General features: G+C 36.5%; 1 protein-coding gene across 2 annotated transcripts in view; it reads left to right on the forward strand.

Annotated features, from left to right (window-relative positions):
* Nucleotides 1–3932: 3932 nt before the first annotated feature.
* LOC147545904 (DNA-directed RNA polymerase III subunit 2-like) overlaps nt 3933–26914 on the forward strand; it is a 30302-nt gene continuing 7320 nt past the window's right edge. The window contains exons 1-24 of one of the 2 annotated variants that reach the window (XM_086638425.1): nt 3933–4212; nt 4357–4441; nt 4526–4647; nt 4804–4896; nt 5117–5189; nt 5274–5364; nt 5439–5491; nt 6981–7045; nt 9207–9312; nt 9444–9554; nt 10757–10816; nt 12106–12144; nt 12349–12399; nt 13431–13529; nt 14452–14511; nt 14600–14692; nt 17630–17734; nt 17818–17928; nt 18039–18155; nt 19376–19492; nt 19577–19657; nt 26393–26497; nt 26579–26659; nt 26767–26898. In XM_086638425.1, the coding sequence (XP_086494551.1) occupies nt 4196–4212; nt 4357–4441; nt 4526–4647; nt 4804–4896; nt 5117–5189; nt 5274–5364; nt 5439–5491; nt 6981–7045; nt 9207–9312; nt 9444–9554; nt 10757–10816; nt 12106–12144; nt 12349–12399; nt 13431–13529; nt 14452–14511; nt 14600–14692; nt 17630–17734; nt 17818–17928; nt 18039–18155; nt 19376–19492; nt 19577–19657; nt 26393–26497; nt 26579–26659; nt 26767–26898 (2067 nt within the window). In that variant the 5' untranslated portion in view covers nt 3933–4195. Of the gene's footprint in view, nt 4213–4356; nt 4442–4525; nt 4648–4803; nt 4897–5116; nt 5190–5273; nt 5365–5438; nt 5492–6980; nt 7046–9206; nt 9313–9443; nt 9555–10756; nt 10817–12105; nt 12145–12245; nt 12297–12348; nt 12400–13430; nt 13530–14451; nt 14512–14599; nt 14693–17629; nt 17735–17817; nt 17929–18038; nt 18156–19375; nt 19493–19576; nt 19658–26392; nt 26498–26578; nt 26660–26766; nt 26899–26914 lie in introns of both variants that reach the window. The other variant, XM_086638426.1, reaches the window with a different exon arrangement.

Consider the following 26914-nt stretch of genomic DNA (forward strand, 5'->3'; position numbering starts at 1 on the left):
TCTTACACCAACAATTATTGTCCATATAAGAATCCCATTGGTCTATAATGGCGACTTTTACTTTGATGTTTTTGGGTTTGTCATAATCATCAAATTCTCTATAATTTCTGTACGTACAAATTTAGTTGTTGGAGACGAAGAAGAAGAGGTCAAGGTTTATGGAAGGAGAAAAGGAGGAGGATTTAGAGTAAAACCTCTAATATTTAAAGGACATGAGCGAAAGGTATTTGTGTAATGTCCCTCTAAAAATTGTTTTCTATTATAAATCTTTGATTTATGGTGGACGACCACCACACTTTGGTAACTCCCACCACCATAAGTTCTCCACCATTATTTGTATTCAAGCACCATTACTCTCCATTAGTTTTGTAACTCATCAAGAGGCCTATATAAAGAGCTTTCTTGTTAGTGAATAAGATGTACCAAACTAGTGAACCAATGTACCTAATATACCAATATATCAAAGTAGAGAAATCATCTACAAACATATGAATACAAATCAAGTTTTTCTTGTCTCTATCTCTTGGTCTATATTTCCATTATCATTCTTCTTCCCTACCTCCTTTATTTTTCACAACACGTTATCAGCACGATTTGCTCTATGCCAAAGGGAAGAAGAAATTATCAAATACTTGATCAAGGTACAAACAAATAAAATATGGGTAAGTTTGGTCAATTGTAATTGGTAAGTTAAAGGTATGTGGGTTCTCTTTGTTAAAGTTTCAAACTTATTATTTTTACTTATCTCTAACCATTGATTTTGTGATTGTTGAGGCATAGTGAATCATATCTAAAGAACATTAGAATTAAGTAGATGATAATGGTGAAAATGTTGGTATTGCAAACTAATATGAATATCAATGCAATCTATTCAATGGTAAGGTCAAGGTAAATAATGCATCCAAAATAAATTGGTATTACTCTCATAGCTAATGTTTCATTTTGTATGAATGTATCATAAGAGTATATTTTGATCTGTGAATGAAGATTTTTCCAAAGAATAAATTTAACCATTAAATTTTGGCTAAGATCAAATTGGAACGTCTATTTGTATATGAGATTGCCAAACCTGAAGTTTGGCGTATATACTTCTTCAAACCTAGAAAATTCTAAAATAATTACTAGAGTAAAAAAATCTCAAAGGATGAAAACATATATCCGTCATGAGTTGGTAAATTGTCACCCAAAAGGGTAAACCCTTGGGGAAAAGAAATTTATTTGCGCATTCCTGAAGAATGACAAATGCTAATTTTTCAGTACAAAAATTATTTTCCGTTGGTTATTAAAGGATTATAATTAAACGGTGATAAGTAAATCTTACATCGAGTTCATATTGAAAATTGAGTGACAAAATTGAAAATCTCATTTTACTATGCGAACATATAGTTTGATTAAATTTGACAAAGTTCTTCATGGTGGAAGACAACCAAATTTTACGAAATTTTTTTAAGGAGAATGTGATATCAAAGTTTTGGTTGCACTTGCATTGCAAGTGGTGATGATATTTTTTCGCATTTTTTGACGGTGATGATATTCACTTTCAAATTACACCTGAAGTTGTATACCCTAAAAGAAAGTGATGATGGATTTAATAAATAAAATAAAATAAAATCACATGAAGATGATATATCTCACATGTAATTAATCACACCTAAAGTTGTGATATTATAACAAATTGCTCACACTTGAAGCTGTGATCAGATAGAAACTTTTGTCCAACGAAAAATATGATATGAAAAAAAAAATCAAATTTGCCTAAAGCAATTGATTTTTCCTTCGTCTTTGTCACATCCTTGAAGTATGTGCTCATAAATAAGACGAAAATCTACCGACATTAGGGGGAGGAAGTCCTATATTCAATGTCGTAAAATACTTGAAAATGATCGAGTATTTCTCATTTGGAATCATTATACAGAAAACTTGCTACCTCGAGATATTAATATTTTTCAGAGCTTAATATGCTTATATCCAGATAAAGGTAATGGAAAAATTACAAGAGTTTATCAAAGTGACATATACTCCTTGACACTGAAGGAATAATTTTTCCTCCTAAAGAGGCTATCAAATTAGAAATGAATGTGATTCATATTTCCAATAAAATCCCCTGAAGAGGATATGTGTAAAAAGAGACACGAACCTTTTACAAAGGCACATATATGAGATCATTGAACTATGTATGCTGTGAAAATTTGAAAAATCAAATAAATTATTTCAGACGATGTATTTCTGAATATAGTAGCTAGTGGGAGCATATTGACTCGGAATTACTCTAAGTAATATTGGTCAACTTTAGACAAGATACTTCATTACTTGTGGATTTTCTTACAAAATAATTAAGTCTTTAGACATGAAATCGAAACACCAATTAAGAATTACCCCGAAGGTAATAAAGTAGACATGTGTAAGAAATGTCCTTTAGTCTATAAAGGATTTGACGTCCACTTATAAAATTTCAATATGAATTACAAATCTCCGAATTATATTATGAAGTATTTATAAATCCTATTGTGACTCTTGAAGAGTTTATCAAAGTTTAACAGTGGAGTATTGAAAAAGATTATTCGAGTAACGAAAATCTTGAAAATGAACATATTTTGAATTACTAAAAGGCTATAGTTCAAAACAACTCATATTGTCTTAATATATCATGAAAATTCAGGTCCCGAAGTACATAATATAGTACAGACAATACATTATGTGTGTTGTAATGTGGTTTTAGAAAACAACCATCATTCATATATAAAATGTCAATCACGTTGTACTCTTTTTCCTTCGTTAAGGTTTTGTCCCATTGGGTTTTCCTTATCAATGTTTTAACGAGGCAACTATGCGTATTGAAAATTGTTATAATTTGTTTAAAAGTTGTAGTCTTTTTTCCTTCGTTCAGGTTTTGTCCTGTTGGATTTTCCTGACAAGGTTTTGGCGAGACAACTCTATTTTAAGACAATAGTCATCAAATGATGAATTTAACACCTCTTATGTGTGTCAAGTGGATTATACAACGAAATGTGATAAGTACATCACTTTCACAAGATGTTATAGTTATCTTACTGATGTACATGATACACAAATACGGATCACTAAATAGTGACTTCAATCGATATCCCTAAAGGATTAACAAGCTTCAAGTTAAAGTATGCATGAACTTTAAGACATTATACTAATGCAACTTGAAATGTCAAATGCTACAAATTGTATATTGTGTATATATACCAAAAAGAAGCTGACGATAAAAAGTTGAACAATGCCCTCAACCTTCATGAGGGGGAACAAGTTTATGAAGACACTATGTACTATATTTTCCCAAAGTACTCTTTTTCCTTCGTTAAGAATTTTTCCCTTAGGATTTTTTCTTAACAAGGTTTTAATGAGGCTGATTATGTGTTCATCAAAGATGTACATAAACAAAGAATTTGTACTCTTTTTCCTTCACTATGGTTTTGTCCCATTGGGTTTTCCTAGTAAGGTTTTAATGAGGCAATATCTGATGTGGTGGACATCCAGGGGGAGTGTTATAAATCTTTGATTTATGGTGGACGACCACCACACTTTGGTAACTCCCACCACCATAAGTTCTCCACCATTATTTGTATTCAAGCACCATTACTCTCCATTAGTTTTGTAACTCATCAAGAGGCCTATATAAAGAGCTTTCTTGTTAGTGAATAAGATGTACCAAACTAGTGAACCAATGTACCTAATATACCAATATATCAAAGTAGAGAAATCATCTACAAACATATGAATACAAATCAAGTTTTTCTTGTCTCTATCTCTTGGTCTATATTTCCATTATCATTCTTCTTCCCTACCTCCTTTATTTTTCACAATATTTTCCGATTTATAATTTTTTCATTTGTCTATATAAAATTGTTGTCTACATAAGATTACTGATTGTCTGTATATTGGTCACCGAATTGAAACACCTCTTCTGGTACTGAACTTACCTGTTTCGGTCGGAGTCTATGTCCAATAGGTTGTGGGATCCGGAGTAATTTTAAAGGCGCCTTCTATAAGTCGTAGCACTGGTCCACTGGAGATGCTTTAATGTTCTAAAATTTAAACTGTTCGAGAAAGAGTTCTCCGTTTTCTTCACTCAACGGGGATTTTCGCGCCACCGCTGTAAAATCTTCATCGACGAAGTAGTGAGAGAAAGTTAGAGAGAAGTAGCAAGCAAGAACCTCGCTCATAAACCATGGGAGTCGACGAAGAGTACGTTCATTTCTGTATCTCTATCATTTACCACGCTCATAAACCCTAGGGTTTTACTTTTTTAGTTTTTGTTCAAAGGTCGATCATTTCGATTCCTTTATTCAAATATGTTTTGTTCTTATAAACTATTGAACTCATGTACAGTCTGTCTTCAATTGACAAACAATATCTCGCTGCTCCGGTGAAAACTGCGGTTGATAAGTTTCAACTTCTTCCTGAGTTCTTGAAGGTATATATTTGTTTCATATTTCTGGATTTTGGGTATTAAGAGTATCTGCTAATAGTCTGGGTTTATTATTGGACTTCATTATAGGTGAGAGGTTTGGTGAAACAACATTTGGATTCGTTTAATTACTTTGTGAATACCGGAATCAAGAAAATTGTTCGTGCCAATGATACCATTAGATCGGGTGTCGATCCTGAGATGTACATAAAGTAATTATATTCTTCCTCCGTTTTTTTTTTTTTGTTGAAAAAGTTACTTCTCAAATTAGGATCGTTTCCACGTTCTTCCAAGTATATGTATGAGTTGTATTCTCCCCTTACACGAATGTAAACGTGAGAGATCCATCTTTTCTTTTCTGGTTTTAGGTTCACCGATGTCCGTATAGGAGAGCCCTCTATGGAGGAAGATCAAATTAATGTAGGACTCACACCCCAAGGATGCCGACTCTCAGACAGAACGTACGTAATGTTGATCCTTCAAGCCTATAACTTCTTTTTTGCATTTATATTTGTTATTACTTCACAAGCTAGCAATACTATTGCTAGCTTCGGAGTAGTTACCGCGTGATCTATTATTACTCGTCAAACAAGAAGAAAGAATTATTTTGAAGATTGACGACAATGAATGTGTTTGTAGCTTCAACTACTTCATGTGATTTATACTTGCAATTTTTTGTAGGTATGTTGCTCCTATAAAGGTGAACGTAAAGTACACCAAGGGAAGCCACGACAAAAAACATTTGGATGATAGGGTACAATTGTCCTACTTGACCTTTTTGTTAATGTATAGATACGTGTGTGCTTTTTTAAATTGTTTAACAGCAATGCTATTGCAGAAAGATTTAATAATTGGACACATGCCAATAATGCTACGTAGCTGTCGCTGTGTTTTGAATGGAAAGGATGAAGAAGAACTTGCTAAGCTGGGTTAGTGATGCAAAAACCTTTTAACTCTGCTGCTTGTTGACATGTTATATTGAATTATTTTTTTTGTATGGTAGGTGAGTGCCCCCTTGATCCCGGTGGATATTTTGTAATTAAAGGAAATGAGAAGGTAAAACTATGATTGTTCTCATGCTAATCTTCTCCATATCCCCTTGTGTGGCTAAAATCTGTACTATTTAATCTATTTGGTATTTAGTGAGAATATGTCCAACATGGAAAATTTGTTACCCTCATCTAGCTGTAGGGGCTCTTCTTTGAATGACATGATCATCGCGGTATTGCCTTAGAGTGCAACTTCATTTTAATTATCTAATAGAGACCATGGAGAACACATGTACCTGTCTTGGAAGCAAATTGTGCTGATACTGTTTTTTTTTAAACTTCGAATTAATATTGAGAAAAAAGAACTAATTGTCCTGATACTGTTACAGAGCAATCACTAAAATCGTAGGCATTGGATGAGTATTGGTATTAGACACCTGAAACATCCGATGTGCGTGCGACTACTTAAATATTATATATATATATATTCGCAACATAATTATGTACTTCTTCTAGTTATCTTTTAAGATGTGTTAGTTTGGTTGTATTAGGTACTGGTTTGTGTTAGACTGTTAGTTGAGTATAAAGTTGCTAAAACAAAGGATAACTGGTCTTGGGTTACATGGTAGACCTAGTAATTGTATACTACTTGCTAGATTATTATTAGGAGTTAAGGGTTGTTCGGTAAAGAGAAAAGAAATGCCTAAATAGGAAGATCGTAGAAAGCAAACAAGAACGGGAGGAAAACACAATGCCTGACGGAGGCAATGTTGTCGCGTGCAGAAGCTGGATGGTAGGGAAGAGGGATGAACCCCCTAATTATATTAACTTAAAAAAAAACTAATTATATTGAAACGTATGGTTGTATGACATATCATAGTCATATATAGGAAATACCTGTTCGATGCACATTATTCATAGCAAAATAGTCAATTAAACCTAAATAAAATATGTATTAGTATATTATCCTTTTCCAAAGTCGAATATTAGTATATGTATATCATAAATGGCAATGTTGGTGACTGTTAACTTTGTCCTATGCAGGTAAAGATATTGGTGACTGTTAACTTTGATAATAATAGCTCATTGTCATAGATGGCCACACTAGTTTATTTATGATTTTGGTTTGGATATTGGAATTCCTTATTTTTTTTGAAAAGTTGATTGAATTAAGAAGGGGGAAAAGAATTTACAAGCAGAAAGGAAGAAAGAGGGGGGGGGGGGGGGGGGGGGGGGGGGGTACTTGGGACCAGCTCACCCAAAGATACTCCCCCAATTCGACACAAAATCAACATAAGAGTACATTTTTGCACAGCCTAACTGTCTACTCCACGCAAACAGTACCCCTAGAACATCCTCCCTCTCCACAGCAAAGCTCACTGTGGAGTCTCTGAAAATCCCCTCATTTCTTGCTTTCCATATAGACCAACAGATTGCAGAAGGAACTAGGTTCCACAGGTCCCCTCATTTGGAATACCTTAATCTCGTTCAAAATTCAAATTGCTGTTAACTTTGACGTTCCTTAGTAAGAAAATCTCTAATTTAATTCTTTATAGGTAATCTTAATACAAGAACAACTTTCGAAGAACAGAATAATTATTGAGAAGGACAAGAAGTCACGGTAAGTGTTTCTTAGTAGTGTCGTTTTTCTTTCTATGTTTCTCAATTCTAGTGCAGATTTCGTTAGTTGTGTTGGTCAATAAATGAATTCTTTGGCAAGAAAATGTTTGCTTTCCAAACCTCAAGTTTCTTTATATCTTAACACCGTATTGTTAAAGTCTGCTGAGCAAGTAAAGGATCATACTATTTTCTGTTTCGTTCTGCCTCCTTTTCTGAATAATGGTACAGCTGAATTGATGTTCATTATATAGTGCATGTATTTTTACATTGTAGCGATGGTGTTGACGTGTACAAGTCATGTTTAAATGCTCACCTACCATGCTTAGACATTAACATAGCTGCCATTTCCTTACTGGAGAAGTCAAACAGTGATTATGATGTTTTCTTTTAATTTTCATCAGGAAAATTATGACATAAAGTTCAAAACTTTCAATCTTGTTAATTAGATCTCATAATTTGAAGCAATATTTGGCAAATCTCTTCCACTCAAGAGGCCTCTAGAGGAATAATTTTCATAGCTAACCCTTAAAAAAACCTTTTGCTGAGGAAAAAAGTCCAATGTCATCTGATCTTAGCTTTGTGCACTCACTCCTCTTGCCAACTAAGTCTGACAGTTGTCACACGCTTATTGCTTTAAACATTTCCTTAGCAAGAAATTCCTAGTTATCAAAAAAAAAAAAAAAAAATTCCTAGTTAGGTTGAGATGATCCTTTCTGATGGAGATCCTAATTTGAGGGTATTATTTGTACCAAATCAAGCCTAGATTCATATGTTGAGACTTGAGCCAACTGATGTGCGTAGAAAAACTACATTACAGTTAGTACTTGGAAAGGAGTCTGGATATCGTGAGAAATTCTATGCCTTGATCCTCCCCTCTTGTAATTTTTTTGTTTTCTTAACATATTCATTCAAAGTTTCAAACAAAAAAAAGTACTTGGAAAGGAATACAATAACATCATTTTACTACAAAATTAAAATAGTTGCAACTAACTTACAATTACAAAACTATGTGCCAAATAAATCTTAATGCAGATGTGCACACACAGTACACTTTTTTGTTTGAATAATTTGAATTAATATTGCTGAGAGAAAAAAATGTACATTGTAGGAACAAAGAGAGAAAAGTAAAGAAAAGTCAAAGTCAAGAGGAACTAAGATAAATTGTAATATCATGATGGCCTCCCAATTAAAAAAAAGTCTCAAGACTTATTCCCACAGGGTATAACGACACCAGTGGAAAAGCATAGCTAGGATGTCTTCCGCAACCAAAGAACTGAAAGGGTTTGACTCCTTGAATAACTTGTCGTTCCTGTCTTTCCAAACCAGTCGCATGATGGCCAGAGGAATAATACTCCAAACCTCTTTCCTATCCTTCCTAACTTTTAGGTACTCCCATTGGAATTACACTTGCTCGACTGAATTCGGCACTTGCTCGGCTGAATTCGACACTTGCTCGACTAAATTCGGCATGCTTCACATAATACACTTGTAAGGTAATAGAATGTTAAAACGAACCAACTTGCTATATTATAACTGAGAACCTTCAGAGGCGATGGCGGAAACTTCTTCTCTTGAAAATGTGTACAAGGATTTTTTTTTAAAATGTGTACAAGGATCTTTAGCAAAAAAGGCCATATGGGAGTTTTTTTTTTTGGATTTTAACTTGTTTGTATGGAAGCAAATGAACATGAAAATTGTTTAGGAGATGGACGACTTAGACGTAATCATTTTAGAGGTTAAGTTTAATATGTTTGTGTGGTCTCACATATATATAGAGAGCTCAAGATTTTCATGTCTTGTCTAAGTGGGACACCTTTCTTATGTGAGGAGTGGGTCATTGAGCTAAGCTATGTTGGACAATTGAGTGTTTTTTCATCTATTCTTGTAATCATTTATTGCCCCTAGACCTATTAATAGAATCATGCTTTTTCAAAAATATAGTTAACTTGTTTGATTATCTCATTTCATCGTTACATGGCATGTTCTGAGTGTAAGGTCTTGATTGCAGGGTATATGGTTCCAATTTTTCTGGTAGATTTCCTCATTTGTTACTCTTTCATTTTGTTTAGCATCATGTGGAACTGTTTATTAAATCTGGTACAACTTAACTATTCGATTTGTGACTCTAATCTTCTTTCGTAATTGTATCTGTCTTGTGATAGTGTATTGGCGTCCGTAACTAGCAGCACAGAGGAGACAAAGAGCAAGACCGTTATTTGCATGGACAAAGACAAGCTGTTTTTGCAACTAAATACATTTAATAAACCGGTCTCTCACATAGTTATCATAGTTTATTAATCTTATCATAGTTGTAACTTCCATTTTTTTTGGGTGGGGGTGGGGGGTGAGGGGTGGGATTGGGGAAGTACAACTCATTGTGGTTTCATGTACTCCTGTAGATTCCAATCATGGTAGTTCTGAAGGCTATGGGAATGGAGAGTGACCAGGAGGTAGTGCAAATGATAGGAAGAGACCCTCGATATGGGGACCTGCTTCTGCCTTCAATTCAGGTAAAACTTGTAATATAAGCTGTGCATTACGCACGGTTATTTGAAAAGCATGTTAGTCTATGGTAATACGTCATAATTAGGGTTGGGAAAGATCGGAAAAACCCAAAACCCGTAATGGACACCAAAACCCGGAGATGGATTCAACTTAGACCGGGACGATGAAATAAACGGGTCGGGCTCGGGTTTTGGAGTGAGAGGTGGCATTCTGCGTGATCTCGACCCGTCAAATTGACCCGATGGTACCTAATAAATTAGCCTGCAAACAAACATGGTCACAGTCTTATTGTCTTATTAGACTCGGGAGCGCTCTATTTGGATGACAATCATGACAAAAGGGTGCATCACTTGGTGCTTCTTGAGTTTTACCAAAGACTTGTACCGCCCAAAAACCCAAAAAGGTATGCGGCCTTGGATGGGTTTGGACACCAATTTTTAATAAATTACCTGCCCGGGTCCGCCTGATAATCTTAATGGACATTAAATTCCAGAGCCCTGCCGACTCAACCTAATGAGGGATTAAACCCGCGGTCACCTGATCCAACCCGATTCCCACCTGTAACTGTAACACAATGGAATTGTGAACTGGAAGAAAATTATTGTAATTTTACTGTCAACTAGAAACAAAAATGTATATTTGTTTGTTGTATTGTTTCTTAGAAATGCAAAATAAATATATTTGAACCAATTTTTATGAAGAAAATATAACATATGCGGCATAATTGGGTGACCAAACAATTCATGTCAATGTTGTCACTAACCAATTAGCGGTGAATAAAACTGGATAATGATACACCGCCGTGCTGTAGGCATGTTGATGTTACGTCTAATATTATACAACTTATTACTGCTAACTTTCAAGTTAGGGTGAAGCTTCGAACCTTGCTTATGTCGGACATCATTGCTCTATCCTTATTGTGCGTAACTGGTCCTTCTTTTTGTGTCTAGTTGGAGGAGTATCATTTTGTGAGGTGTAACCTTTTGTTTCTCTGTTCAGTGTAGCCCTTCTTTTTTCTCAATATTTTCTTTCGACTTTAAAAAAAAAACTGGTCCTTTTTCAAGTCTTTGTTATTGTTGTACACTGATCTGTTTCTTAGCTCAGTTGATCGTAATTTGTGATACATTGCCTCCAGGCTGCACCACATATATTTATATCTAAGGAAATATGGTTCCATATTTAATGGGTTTTATTTGTCCAAAACTAGGATTGCGCGGAGAAGAATATATATACTCAACATGAGGCTCTGGAATTCCTCGAGAAGCAGGTAAATTATCTCAAAACTTATTAGCTTATTCTGATAAATCATCAGATTCAGAGACAAGTGTCAAGCTAATGTCATCAAGGAATCGATATGTTGTAAAAGCATGTCGCGAGATCCCTTTTCTGTCTTTTAGAAAGAGAAAAATTAAAGCAAACAGATCAGTACTTGCTTCCTTAGAATCGAAAGGATATTACTCCAGACATCATCGGAGCCCTGATTTCTTGAGTTGAAACCAAGAGAAACACTTTGAGAAACCCTTTTGCTAGAAAATAACTTCACTATTACTTGATTTCAGAATGACGTAGCCTGCCTTACAAACTAGAGAGCTTCCCTACTTATAGCATTCCAGCTACATCCCTTCCACTTCTCTAGACGACTCTCTACTTTACATAGACACTTCATTAATATTTTGAATTTAATATTTTTTTGACATACTAGACTGTTCCAGACACTAGAGAATTTCTACCATATCTATAATCATTTGCATAAAAAAATAAATAGGATGTCTCACCTCTATATGCGGTAAATACCTTAATTAATCCAGTTGTGAAAACTAATGCCAATTAGGCCATGACTAAACATTATCGTCTATAAGACAATTTTAAGCTTAAGAACAACATATTACATCTCCATTGTGAAGAATGTTTGGCCCTGGCTCTTTCATTATAATCTTTCATATTCGGAGGCCATATTCTTAAATGATAGCTTCCTTTCTGTTGTCTTCCCTCAAAGGGAATAGCAAATGATGGTTTGGCGAATGAGGATGTCATCTTCACGAGTTGATATGGTGGTCCTGGTATTCAGTCTCGTCCATGGTTAGGTTTTGTATTGTTAAGGTTAGCTTGAAGTTGCACCATAGTGATTTATATAACAAGGGTGGTCTGGTTTTGCTCGGATGGTTGTCAGTTACGTGAATGTTCACTATGCCATGTATCCTTTTTTATTACCTTTGGGGCAGGGAGGCAGCTTAGGTGGGTTGTATATGTGTGTAGCGGGCAGCTTAGGTAGGTTGTGTATGTGAGCAGTGGCCAGCTTAGGTGGGTTGTTCAGTTACACATCCTTATTATATACTCTTTTGCCAAAAGAACCTAACATTTAGGAAATGATGTCCTATAGAAAGAACAAAGGGACTCATAATTCAATTTCCAACGAATGCGCCACCTGCATAGCATTTCCTGGAACCTAAATGAAGTCTTTCGACATAGCTGAATCATGTTCCATATAATACTGTATTACCATATGCTTTTTCATTTCGTATATTCTGTATTTATTTTCATAAATTTTGCTTGCAGGTGAAGAGGTTCTCATTTTCGAATGCTTCTCAAGAACAGGTCTTCTTTGTCCATCTTCTCATTTCTTTCCTTTTTCGAAACAGTTTCTGTTGTATTATTCATATATCCTAAATCATATACTATTCATTATTGTTATACAGGAACCTCGAGCTCTAAAAATCCTTCGTGATGTTTTTATTGCTAATGTTTCTGTTGTATTATTCATATATCCTAAATCATATACTATTCATTATTGTTATACAGGAACCTCGAGCTCTAAAAATCCTTCGTGATGTTTTTATTGCTAATGTTCCTGTAAGTCCTCTTTTCACCATTTAAATAACTATTAACTTGATTTTCAGAAGCAAAAACGTCGTGCAAAAGATCCAAAGAGATCTGTGACCAACCCCAAGCAACATAGTAATTTACATCTTAAGGTCCTATAAAAGCTATTTTGGACATTACGTAACTAATCTTCTTCTTTTCTTCCTAGGTTGACCATTCTCTTATCTATGCCCCTTATAAATTCCTTTACCCTTTATACAATTAATTCGAATTTAGATAAAGAAAAAGAAATAAAACTGCGTTAATTAAAGAACAAGCTCTCGGAAAGTAATGTCCTGCATCTAATCTTGTTCTGTACCCAAATGACCAAAACTCGTTTGGCTTAGACATGGCCGAGTTATAGGAAAGCGCCCTTGCCTACACAGATGGTTGTGTTCCTAATACTTCAAATCATCTAGAAAATGACATGAGCTGTACTTAGTGAGGTCTGTATACTTTCTTCATCTATTTATTCTGAAATATGAAGCCCATTGACCTCATTAGTTCAGTGTTATTTGGTCGCTTAACATACAACCTACTATTTTGCTGGATTCAGAAGAAAAACTCTATATGTGTCTTTTTTAGATTTTCTTTTATGTCAATCAATCTCCCGATTATTAGCTCGCTCTAGACTGAGCTCCAGCTGTAAGTAGAGTTCCTATTTTATTTAAAGATCTTTTAATTACTGTTGGTACTTTTATTTGTCGGTTTATAATTACTATACAGTTTCAATTTTTGTAGTTCTTGTTAGAAGAGCTTTTAGGGGTCATAAGTTGTTACCTTGGGTTTATTTTGTATCTAAAACGTGCCTTAAGGTATTGGGTATTTTTGGAAGCAAGTCGAATTTTTCTGGATATTGTTGGAGTTCTTTTGATGGAGTCATATAAAGAGCTATATGACGTTTAAGTTAGAGTTTCTTTTCTGTCTGAGATTGCTCACGTTATTGATGTTTAAAAATTTGAGTTCAGTTCAGGTACTAATTCCAGTTTTGTATTGGATCTATATATATTATTTTTCTAAAGGTTCGTCAACTTAATTTCCGTCCAAAATGTATATATGTTGCTGTGATGTTGAGACGTATGATGGAAGCAATTTTAAATAAGGACGCGATGGATGACAAGGTAAATTACACAGAATCTGTAATTATTTCTAGAGCATTGCTCTTTTATCCTTTTGTCATGTTAGTTATGTTTCTTGGTGGTATTGATGACTTATATTGCTAAATTCACACACTTTTAGAGTTAGGATTCCAAATCGAAGTTGTTTCTTATTCGCAGTAACTGATCACAAGCAATAACGTCTCTTGGTACATGTCATATTGCTATTTGCATATTATGATAATGTTGTATGTCAATACCATGGAGGTGATAATGTCAAAGTACTTCCTGTGTGGTTAAGGGTGTAACAATGATTAAATACTACTGGTGACAGATTTGCGCTATCGTTTGTTGTATACTAAAGAATTTTACTTTTAATGTAAAGGAGTTAAACCAACATTCCATTCTGCTGCTCAGGTCAAACTTTACATTACACTGTTATATTTAACTCACCAGATTAGATCCTTAGACTTCGTACATATTGTTTTGCCTGTCCTAAACTAGATATATGTATATATCTAGTTTCAAAAAAATATATAATGTAATATATAATGTTAGTTTTTTATTCTTCTTGGAGGAATCAGTAATGTCTGTTAATATAGATCCACTGTACTTGGGTGTCCCCTAGAATTGTTACTGAAACACTTCTGCTGTTTTATCGTCTTTTGTCTTCATAAAAAAGTAACAAGTGTATAGCTCGAACAGGTGGTATAATGTGCATCTCACAATCTCACTTTTTCTTTCAAATGAGTCATTTAATTATTCAATTGCTCTCAATTTGGTGATCTATAGGGTCAGTTTAGTAAATCCGTAAAACCTGTGAGTAGTATTGCCAAAGGATGCAAGTTCCATGAGAACTGAATTGAAAGTTGTTGCACACTTGCAACTGTAACCGTGATAGAGAATGTTAACTCATGTTCAAGATTTGTCGTTTTGGCTTTCACAGGATTATGTGGGAAACAAGCGGCTGGAGTTGTCTGGGCAGATGATATCTCTGCTATTTGAGGTATGCCATATGCTGATATGCAATTGGAGTTTCTCGTTTTCTGATATTCTATTATGTCCACAGCTTCTCATTAGTTTCTTTTCTGTAGGATTTGTTCAAGACAATGATCACTGAAGTCCAGAGGAGAATAGATGCTGCCCTCACAAGAAGTAATCGCTCTTCTAGTCTTGACATTTCTTCTGTAAGTAGTTAATCTTGTTTCAATCTTTTGTGCCTGATATATTTGTTCAGATTTGAATATAGAAAGGAATTGTTCCTCATTTCTCTTAAGCCTAAATCTTGTACTACAAGTGTAGACTGTATTTTTAGTGGTCCCAATACCTTCACTGGGGATTAGCTTTTGAAGGTTCCTTAAATGTTGTAGCTCGATCGAGACACTTTTTTTTTTGAAAAGTTTGAATTAATATTAACTAAAAGTAAGAGTTACAAAAGAATTGCGACGGATAGCAATAAGAAGGCCTTGGGAGGTATATCGAGAACCAAATACCTCCCCCGATAACAAAAGGAGCAAACATCAGATAGTATGCTCGATCGAGACACTTGTTGCACATAGATAAGAAAATCTAGTTGCAGAGCTAATAATATATGACTCTCTCCCACATAGTTGTGAGGTCTTTTGAGATAAACCCCTACTCGTAGTTGCAAGTTCGTTGGGTGAGTGCTTTTGTTGCGGAAATTAGCGGTGCTATGGTGGGTCCGAAATTGAGGTACACTTTGTGAGACTTATTAGGCTTTTCATTAATATTTTTTCTGTTTTAGTGCCTTAGAGATTAAACTAGTCTAGCATCTCCCTTTTTATGTAAAAACAAGGTTTTAAAACACGTTTTTACGCCTCAAGGCGGTTTGCTATCACAAGGCGGGTCGATGCGTAAAATACGGGAAAAAAATTTGCTAAAGAAAATGACATCAATTGTGTAAAAAACGTAGCATAACAAGTTTTCTACTTTACTACTATAGTATAAATCCGAAGTGTTGTTAAACAACTCAAAAATAAGAATAAGAGTGAAAACAAAACCAAAAATTCTAAAGAGTTATTGGATTTAAAAACACAAAATTCGATCTAAAATACATACGCCTCGGAGCGCCTCAAGACCGCCTCGCCTCGGGGTGCGCCTTGAGGCGTACACCTTAACCTTTTTTTCAAACATTGTGTATGAATAATGTTTTATAACTAGAAGCTTGATAAACTATGAGATTGAATATTGAACACGAGTGGAACATATGGAAGAATAGGAACAAAAAAGTCTGCAAGGATAGGAATAGTGTGGAACATATGGAAGGATAGGAATAGTACGAGACATATGGAACCTGGTGCCAAAAGCAATAGTGTGGAACATATGGAAGGATAGGAACACAAATTTTCAAGGAGGTGAATTTAACTGGCAATATAGATATAGAAGATGTGGAAGGAACTATTTTCCTCTGGGCTGGGAAACTGAAAGACTATAAGCTGTTATCTTATACTGACATAGTAGTAAATTGGGAGTCATGGCATGGATAATGTAACATGTTAGCACAATTCCATATCCCTTTCATTGTTTGTAAAAAAAATTCTATTAATATATTCATTTGAAGTTTCAAACAAAATATTGAACTCGAGTCAACTCGAATAATCAAGAAAGAGCTAAGTTTTCAAACATAAGCAAACATAACGGCTTTGATCAATGGATAATTACAAATTTGTGCTTGGAGCCTCCACAGTTCTACACATGCTATAGCTTCCGTTAGGGCTATTTACATTGTTGAGCATTGATTGCAATCTGCAATTAATAATTCCTGTATTTCCGTATTTGTCTGTTTATTTAGTTATTCTCTATGTGTGCATAACCATTAAATGTTTATGAATTTGTGCGGGAAGCAGATACCTCTTGAAATTCAAAATGGCGCGTTGTTTTTTTTTTGAAACTTTGAATTAATATTAAAAGGAAAACTATACAAGGGGGGGTAGGTTAGTGGATATGTTGACCGATCCACGCCTCCCAATTGAATACAACATCATTAAAGTGTGCAGAACCAATACAATTTAGATTCTTAGCCCAACCAAAAATAACTGACTTAATGTCCTCCACATCTAGGTTCGAGTTTGCATTTCCTTCCTTGAACGTCTTGTTATTTCGGTCTTTCCATATGCTCCACACTATAGCTGCCGGAATTAAGTTCCAAATCTCTTTCTTTCCTCGCGGCTTAGGGGTGCTCTCCCATTGATCGAAGAGGTTTGCAGCCGATGATGGGAAGCACCATTTGATACCTACCGAGTTGAGGAAGTATGACCACAAGCCTTGCGCAACCTTACAGTGAATGAACAAGTGAGCACTAGTCTCCTCGCTCTCCTTACACATGATACAACGGTTAATGATCATAATACCCCTTCGTCTGAGTACATCCACCGTCGGGACTCTATTAATGAATGTCGCCCAAAGCATAAATCCAACTCTCGGAGGGATACCCTTCCTCGTAAGAATCTTTACTAGAGTTGGATGCATGATTTGGTCTCCTGTTTCCATCAAAGAGTAGCAAAGCTTAACCGTCAACTTCTCTTTCTCCTCCCTTATCCATACCCTAGAATCCTGGTTACTATTTAGTCGTACCTCCTGAAGGGTTCTTAGGAGCTCCACGTATTCCGTAACTTCCCAATCATTCAAGCTCCTCCTGGTTTTGATGTTCCATACCCCAGACTCTAAGTCCACCAACTCGCACACTTTCGCCTTCTTCTCCATCACAATAGAGAAGATGTTAGGGAACCGATCTTTTAGCGTCACATTATCTAGCCATTTATCCTCCCAAAACATGATCTTCTGCCCACTACCCACTTTCCATTTGGTAATTCTTTTGAAGCCATCCAAGTTATTTTGGATTCCTTTCCAAACCCCACACCCATAGGATAGATTCTTAACCTTCTTAGCCCAATCACTCGGTACAGCTCCATATTTATCCCCAATTACTTCCTTCCATAATTTGCCATCCTCCTGTTCAAACCTCCAAAGCCACTTAGTTAGGAGAGCCTGGTTCATAGTCTTGAGATTTTTGATACCCAGGCCCCCTTTAGTTCGGGCTGTCTTCACGGATTTTACTTTAGGAGTAATCTAATTAATTTGTATTTTGTTGCAATGGTTTGTAGTTTGTGACGCAAAATGGTGTTATCACCCAAGGCTTGGAGAGGGCCATGTCTACTGGTAATTGGGATCTAAAAAGGTTTAAGATGCACAAGAAGGGAATGACACAGGTTATCTTAGTCCCTGGTTTTTTCTTTCCAATATATTCAGTGTCTTACTTATAACTTGAGATGTTATATTTCTGCCTTCACAGGTGCTGGCCCGTCTTTCATTCATTTCAACTGTCGGACACATGACAAGAATCCAGCCACAGTTTGAGAAGTCCAGAAAAGTGAGTGGACCAAGAGCACTGCAACCTAGTCAGGTTAGATTCTCCTTTCTGTTCTGATTTTTCAGCTTACTTTGTTTCTACAAATGTGACTCAGGATTTTCTCTAATCATTTGCATATGGATATTGTCTTCTTCTTGGAACAGTGGGGTATGCTTTGCCCATGTGATACTCCTGAAGGGGAATCTTGTGGTCTTGTAAAAAATTTGGCCTTGATGACTCACGTTACGACTGATGAAGAGGAAGGGCCCTTAATTTCTCTGGTATGTACTTACAACGAGCTAAAGATCACCATTTATGTATCAGAAACAAGAATTTTCTTTTATAGTTGTATGGCGAAGTCCTCAAGGATAATTATGTGATTACTTTTGACTATTCATAACTTGGAGAACCTAATTCTGTTCGGTCACTTCCTCTCTGGCAGATTTTCAGCAATTTTTATGAGCAGTGTGTATCCCAAGAATTCCGTAGCTTTGGTTACCAACTAACGTAGGCTTGTAAATTAGCATAACTAGAACTGGGACCATTATTAGTTATTACACAAGCAAACAAATAAATAGAAAGCAATAGAGAGATACTTGGAATTGCTAATGATAATGACCCTTTTCTATGGGGGGTTCTGCACATTCCAAGGGGTTGCAAACAGTTTCGGATTTGATGCCTCCTACGATTGTGTGAATGTCATGGGAGACACGGCAAAAGGTGACTAATGAAGACAAGAATATACATGGAGAGTTCCTCCTATTGGGATCAACCAGCTTTTATAGTGGCCACAGTTATGGTTGTCAATATATATCTAGAATCCTAGATCCTTGAGATTGTTTCCATGACTCCATCAATAATTAGTATACTACAGACATAGAAACACTCTTTAGAACGTTGTGGTTATTTTGTGATATTTAGTAAGAAAAATCATGGGTTTGTCAAGTGAGGATAGTATATGAAAGAATCTGTTCATCCTATACTCCGAGTAATGTGTGAAACCCAAACTGGTTATTGTATTGGAGTAGTGTCCTGGTGGGTAGGTGGACCATGTTAGCCCAACTACGTGACTGTTCACCAATTTGGTTATGGTGAATTTGAGATAGCTACAACATTTGTTTAGAATAATGTTATAAATTCATCCGGAAATTTGTACTTTCATTTTTCTCTCGACTTTAAACAAGATTAGAAATAGTTGTTGTGAGAATGAAGATAAATATTTCTAAAGAATTCCCTTAGAAGGAAAACCTAGTCTCTATAAGCAATTCTCTCATGACAGTTGACATAGGCTGACATGAGTACATGACTAGTAGGTTATCATCTTCCATCCATGACACGTTTAGGGAAAGAGTGTTCCAAGTAATTTGTACATACTCTGCAAGAAACATATTTACTACTACTTGACCCAATGTTTAATCTGTTATATACTATTTCATTGTTGTATTCGATATATGCCTGGGTTTGTTAATGACATGATTATACACAAATGTTTATGCACCAGTGTTACAGTTTGGGCGTGGAAGATCTGGAGTTGTTATCAGCAGAAGAACTTCATACGCCAAAGTCATTTTTGATCATTTTGAATGGACTTATTCTTGGCAAGCACATGCAGCCACAAGTACGTGTCTATTAGTATATATGATTCTCATTTTATTTCTTCAAATATTTCTTGAAGGCCTTACCTGATTCTTCTTTGTTTTAGCATTTTGCCAATGCCATGAGAAAGTTGCGGAGACTAGGAAGAATTGGGGAGTTTGTCAGCGTATTTGTAAATGAAAAACAGGTAACTTCCTTCCAGAGCATTTCAGTTGTATTGGGTTGTTGTTCTTTGTGTACAAGTGTATTCTGGTAATCTGATTCTGGCTTTGTGACGGTTCAAATTGATACCGTTACTATCAGAGCATTGCAGTTGCATATGGCTTGTATATGTGCAGTTCAGGTTGTTCACTTGTCGCTTGCAAGTGAGAGAATATTTTATTTTGTACTTGAAATGAATTTATATAGAAAAAAAAAATATCAAGGGACCTTGGGCAGCTATGTTATATTGTCATAGCTACCCACTTGTGAACAAAGTTGTAATGCGATTTAGACTTACCCATTTCGAGTTTCCACTCCAATGAAAATTACCCTTTTACATCTTCCACCTCTGTTACGATTTAGACGTTCCTATCCATCAAACTTGGGAGGCTCCAACTAGTGTAGATGGCGTTACTGAAGTAAATCCGTAAACCCGTAGGCACTTTGCAATTGAACAAAAGGTAGCATGTTGTCTGTTTCCTGCTCCTTACAAAGAATGCATTTTTTCACAAGCTGGAGCAACCCCTCTTATTAAGATAGTTGACTGTCGGGAGTTTATGAAGACAAGCAAGCCCAAATCATCCTTGTCCAACAATATGGTCTTTATCTCCCTCGCCCAACAAAACCATATTGTTAAACATATTTCTGTATTTCATCTTATTATTATTATCAAGCAATATACCCATATATATCAACTAGGATTATCTCTCTTACGAAACACATCTAGGAATATATCTTAGGAAACTCTACAATCAGGAAAGACAATATTAGGAATCTATATAACTAGGAAACAATCAGACAGCTAATATATGACTGTTATCTAGCCAATATTAAGTATATAACTAACACTCCCCCTCAAGTTGGAGCATATATATTAATCATTCTCAACTTGTTACAAAGATAATCAACTCGAACTCCGTTTAAGGTTTTCCTAAAGATATCGCCTAGTTGTTCTCCAGTGTTTAGTTCGCTCATGAAACACCGGATTAGAGGAAATATGAGGAGCAGCTTGATTATCACACCATAATTTTGTTGGTACAGTAATTTTTAGACCTACTTCAGTCAAAAGCTGATATATCCACATTATTCTACAAACTGATTGTGTCATAGCCCTATACTCTGATTCTGCAGTAGATCGTGACAAAACATTTTGCTTCTTGCTCTTCCATGCGACCAAGTTTCCTCCAACAAAAATACAATAACCTGAAGTTAATCTCCTGTCTATTTTAGAACCTGCCCAATCAGCATCTGTAAAACATCCAATATTTTTTTTTGAATAATTTGAATTAATAATAAACAAAAAAGGAGGGAACTACAAGAAAACGAAAAAGGAGAGAACTACAAGAAAACGAAAAAGGAGAGAACTCCGATGGAAGAGAATAACAAGGATTCTATTTCGATAGCCCTAAAAATCTTTCTAGAGATCCAAGGGTTGGAAGAAAACCCTAAAAAGAATTCTATTTCGATAGCCCTTTTGATCTAACGGTTGGAACCTATTCTTAGGGCTATTGTTATCCTGCGGTGGCATAAAGAAACTCAAAAAGAAACCCTAATCTAACAGAGCAGGGTTTACTGTCTTCTTCCTCCCTCAACTTTCTCTCTCTATTCATCTTTCCATCAAACAAAGAAACCTTAAACAAACTGTAAATATGTTAGATCGATGAAGAGAATCATGGTGAGACTCTAATAGATGAAGGTTCAAAAGAAAATACAGGTTTTCTCTACTTTTTTCCTATGAAATCTAGTTTCTTCGTATTTTTTTCATCTTCTTCTTGAACCTTGATTAGGGTTCGCTCCTAGTGGCGATCTGGTACGCGAACGCACCCTAAAAGGGTACGCACGAACCAGATCGCGGTACGCCACTAGAAGGAGCGAATCTGGTAACCTTGTTCTAAACTAGACCGGCCACTATACTCTTTGAAAGTCTGAATGTTTGATCATTCCTGGTAACCCAAACAGCCCACACTATAGCGAAGGGGATCAGAGACCAAAGGTCCCTCTTGATTCTATTCACAAATAACCCATTCCATTGCTCCAAGGCCTGAGAAATAGACCTTGGGCTGCACCAGGAGCTACCTCCAAAAGAAATGAAGAAAGACCAGATGGGAGTCACTCTTGGGCAGTGAAGGAGCAAATGACTCACCGATTCGCTGATGACACTTAATTCTTTATTGAGGAAGATATTTCCCAAGTTAGTAGATTCCTTGCGGTGTAGAGGATTTCAGATCATAAATCGGTGCGTCCTTTGTAAAGTTGAGGAAGAGTCTTGTGATCACATCTTTATTCATTGCAAGGTCGCGGGTAATACCTGGTCTTACTTCTTAGCCTCTCTCAAAATTAAATTGTGTATGCCTGGATCGGCGTCTCAGTTGTTTGAGCAGTGGGAAGGCATCTCAAAGCCAAAGAAAACGAAAGATATTTGAGACTTAATCCCAGCAATGATAGTATGGAGCATCTGGAAGGACCGCAACAACAAAATTTTCAAAGATGCTAACGCTAACACTAGTTTAGATGTGGACGATGTAAAAAAAACACTAGTTTAGATGTGGACGATGTAAAAAGTTGTTATCTATGGGTGGGCTAGATGCCTACCCAAGTATAATCAATCATCTTTCATAGATATAGTTAGATATTGGGAGGCGTGGATGTCGCGAGAGATCATATGTTTCTGGACGGAGCTCTGGCTAGGGGTGGCACCGCTTAAGGACAGATTTCCTAAGATATATGTTGTGGCGGTGGATAAGGAAGCCAGTGCCAGCTTACTATGATCAAATCAACAAAGTTTTGGTCATTAGGTCCAGAAGAAACTTGAATGACTGGGAGATTCAGAGTTATATGATGCTTCTTGAAGAACTACATTCAGTTAGTTTGTCTGAGGGCCAAGATATCAGGGTATGGAAGTAGGAAAGGACAGATACGCTATCGGTGAATCATTGCTATGCTCGCCTAAATAGTGAGGTGCAGCTATTGGTGTTACAGAAAATCCTCACCACTGAACACTTGAAGAACAGAGGTTGTGCTCCCTAGTAGATGCATTCTCTGTTTGAAAGAAGAGGAGTCAACATATCACATTTTTCTTCGGTGCACAGTGTCGGCCACTCTATGGGACTATTTCACCTCATCCATGAAGATACAATGGTGCAAACCCAGTAGTATTCATATGATGCTCTATCAATGGGACGGGCTGTGGCAGAAAAAGAATAGGAAAATAGTATGGAGTATGGTGCTGGCAGCTATCCTTTGGAATATCTGGAAGGATAGGAACAATAAGATTTTTAAAGAGGAAAATTTAACGACTAAGGTGGACGTGGAAGATGTGAAATGCACAATCTTCTTTTGGATTAAAAACATTGATAGCCTTAAGTTGGCTTCTTTTCATGATGTAGTGGTTAATTAGGAGCCTGGACGATGTGAGAAGTCTGTTTGTCACATTTTCCTCCCTCCCCCTCCCTTGTATAGTTTTTTCTCTTTTAATTTAATCAAATTTTTCAAAAAAAAAATGATTCACCATCCTCTTTGCAGAGAATGCATCTATTAGGCCAAGGCATTCCTCTCTTCTGAAGTTGATCGATCATAGGAAGCTTTCCTAGAACAGCAGCCCAAACCATGAAACTAACTCTAGGGGGCACTTTTGGAGACCACAACGAGATGAACTTGAAGGAATATGTCGAAATATTCTGGCCCTTGATTCTTGTGTAGCACTGATTCACCGAAAGAGGGTCCTTCTCATTACTGCGCCAAATCTTCCGATCATCCACATCCTTTAAAAGCCGATATCCTTGGAGCAAGTCCATCAGATGAATGTAAATTGGAATTTCCCAATCGTTCAAGTTCCTTCTTAAAGTGATATCCCAGACTTTCAACTCTCTAATATAGAAGGTTTCAAAAAAAAAAACTCTCTGATATAGAAGTGATGCACTGATGTCTCTTTAAGAACAAGGTGGTAAATGGTTAGAAAAAAAATTTGCGGTCGGAATACAAATAGATTTTCCTCGATTCTCCCCATCTCGTACCTTGTGAGCCCACACGTATTCCCCTCGACTGTTGTACATGCTTTCCCATAGCCATAAAGTATTTCCATCTCGGAATCTACTAATTTTCTTGACTCCATCACCTTGCTTTCTTTGTTCTATTAAGAGTTCCATGAAAGTAATCAAGCTGGTTAATGCCTACAAGAGGTAAGTTGATAATCCGTTCACGGTAAAAACCCAGCTCCGATATGCTTATTCAACCATTTTTCTTCCCTTCGACCTTGATCTAAGACTCAGAATCAAGTTTAGAGTTATGATGAGGATGGGAATCTGAGGATACACCGACGTTTGCATTTTTCTCTCTCCTCTCTCCTTTCTCTCTCATTTTTTTTACATGACAATATGCATGACAAGAACACCCATAGTCCGTTCTAGTGTTGCCTATGATGAATTGTTGGAGATGACATAAACTGACTAACAATGCTGACTGAATATGCAATATCTGGACTTGTTACCGTAAGATAATTCAGCTTTCCAACCAACCTTGGATATCTCTCAGGATCTTTGAACGGTTCTCCTTTTCTCGTAAGGTGCACAGTCAGAGTCATTGGAGTGCAACTAGGTTTTGCTCCTAATTGTCCTGTCTCGGTTAATAAGTCAAGGACATATTTTCTTTGAGATAGAAGTATACCCTTTTTATTTTTGTAACTTCAACACCCGAGAAATATTTCAGCATCCCCAAGTCCTTTGTGTGAAACTGTGTATGAAGAAAAGACTTGAGAGTTAAGATTCCTATTATATCACTTCCGGTCATAACAATGCCATCCACATATAACTAACAAAATGATACCAACTTTAGATTGTTTATAGAATACCGAGTGATCAGACATGCATTTCTTTTGACCAAAAGTCTCAACAACAGAACTATATTTTCCAAACCGAGGACGAGGACTCTGTTTCAAACTGTAAAGAGATTTTCGAAGACGACAAACTCGTCCATACTCCCCCTGAGCTACAAAACCAGGAGGTTGCTCCATATACCCTTCCCGTTGAAGATCGCTATAAAGGAATGCATTCTTGATATCCAAATGATGCAAAGCCCAATTATACGTAGCCGTCATCGAAATAAACAAACGAACAGATGTCAATTTCACAACAGGAGAAAAGGTTTCTGAGTAGTCCACTCCATAGGTTTGGGCATAACCCTTTGCTACAAGACGAGCTTTTAATGGAGCAATATACACATATATATACAGCTAGATTATCTCTTTTAGGAAACACATCTAAGAATATATATTAGGAAACTATACAATCAGGAAAGACAATCTTAGTGGTGGCCAATGGGTCGTGTCGGTACGGAAACGGACCAGCACAACCCGTTTATAAGGCAACACGACACGGAACGTCGCGTGCCATGTCGTGCCGACCCGACACGGGTCAAGCGGGCCGTGGCGGGTCTGGGATTTTAAGCTCCCGGACCCGTGAACCACGGCACGTCAGAAACGGAAAAACGACACGCCACGGCCCGTGGCGTTCCTAACCCGCCACGACACGCTAACCCGTTAGAAACGGGTACTTAATTTACAAAACATTACTGTTATTTTGTTGAAAGTAGTTGTTAATTGATAAAATTATTAAGTAATAAAATAAACATAGATTCTAAAGTTTAAACTAAGATCACAACGTTTGACGAAAATTATTTAGTGCTTTCTTTTGTTACGTTTGGCAATAGCTGACCCATTAGCCACGACCCGGCACGGCAACGACTGGATCGTTTCTGTGCCAACACCTTGTAGTCTAGGCACGGCACGGCTCAAAGCCGTGCCTGGCGTGGCTGTGGCATGTCTAACACGCCACGGCTGTCAAACGGGGTGTGCCGCCATGGCACGGCCCGTTGGCCGCCACTAGACAATCTTAGGAATCTATATATAACTAGGAAACAATCAGACAGTTAATATAAGACTATTATCTAGCTAATATTAAGTATATCCTCTTCAGTCTTCATTGGGGTGTATGATGTCGAGGATGCCCAACAGGTTAGCAAGTATAGGAACTTCCCAATCATTCAGTCTTCCTCGCAGAATAATATTCTAGCTCCTATGGATAGGATCATATAACTGATCAACCGAGGCTTCTTTCCTAGTGGTGACATGGAAGATTGCTGGGAATATTTCTCTTAAGCAAATGGTAGAGAACTATATATCGTGCCAAAATTTTTATGTTCCTGCTGTTACCTAGCTTGCATTTGGTTAATTTGATGAACTGATCCATTCTGTTTTCAATACCTCTCCACACCTTGCAGCCATACGGAATGTTGAAGACCAGCCCACTTTATCTTCTCCATACTTATGGCAAATGATCTTGCGCCATAAGGCATCCTTCTCCTTGGCAAAACGTCGTATCCACATGGAGTTGTTTATTTAATGAACTTGACCCTGGTGCTATTGTCTTAGTAGTTGTTGCTTACTTGCTTTATACTAGTATAAACTTAATTAATTGTGACGAAGGACGATAGTTCTTACTGTCTCCTCAAGAGGTTAATTTCTTTAGTTGGAATGCGCAGAAAGTGGTTCTTAATTTTTTTTATGCATGGAGAAGCCAAAGCTAGTAATATCTGGATCGACAATTAATTGATAGGCAGAGAACAGAAAATGAAAGACAAAATTCTTATCGTTGTATTTGGTGTATTAACAAGATAGTTGTCTTTAGTATTATTTTATGTCTGACACTGTCGATGAAATGTCTTGTAGCGTTGTGTTTACATTGCTTCGGATGGAGGTCGTGTATGTCGCCCACTTGTCATTGCTGACAAGGGTAGATCAAGGATAAAAGAAATCCACATGAAGGAGTTGAGGGTATGTGTAGCGTATTTATTTTTCCTGAAAAATCTTGTTATAACTAACATTACCCTAAGCTTCTCTTTTTTTCTTTTCAAGGATGGTGCTCGCAAATTCAATGATTTCTTACGTGAAGGATTGATCGAGTATCTTGATGTCAACGAACAAAATAATTCTTTGGTTTGTGCATTAATATAGTATATGGAGCTTTCTTTTGCATGAAGTCATTTGATTATTAATAATGATAATTACTGTACGACTCATAATTGTTGTTTATATGTCCCTAGATTGCGCTTTATGAAGGAGAAGCTGGACCTGAAACAACTCATATTGAAATTGAGCCTTTCACTATTTTAGGTGTTATTGCTGGGTTGATTCCCTATCCTCATCATAATCAGTCACCAAGAAATACATATCAGGTCTGTCCATATTTGT

The sequence above is a fragment of the Eschscholzia californica genome, unplaced genomic scaffold, assembly GCF_041429995.1.
Source record: "Eschscholzia californica isolate CP2 unplaced genomic scaffold, dmEscCali1.0.p SCAF_4, whole genome shotgun sequence".
Taxonomy (NCBI): Eukaryota; Viridiplantae; Streptophyta; class Magnoliopsida; order Ranunculales; family Papaveraceae; genus Eschscholzia; species Eschscholzia californica.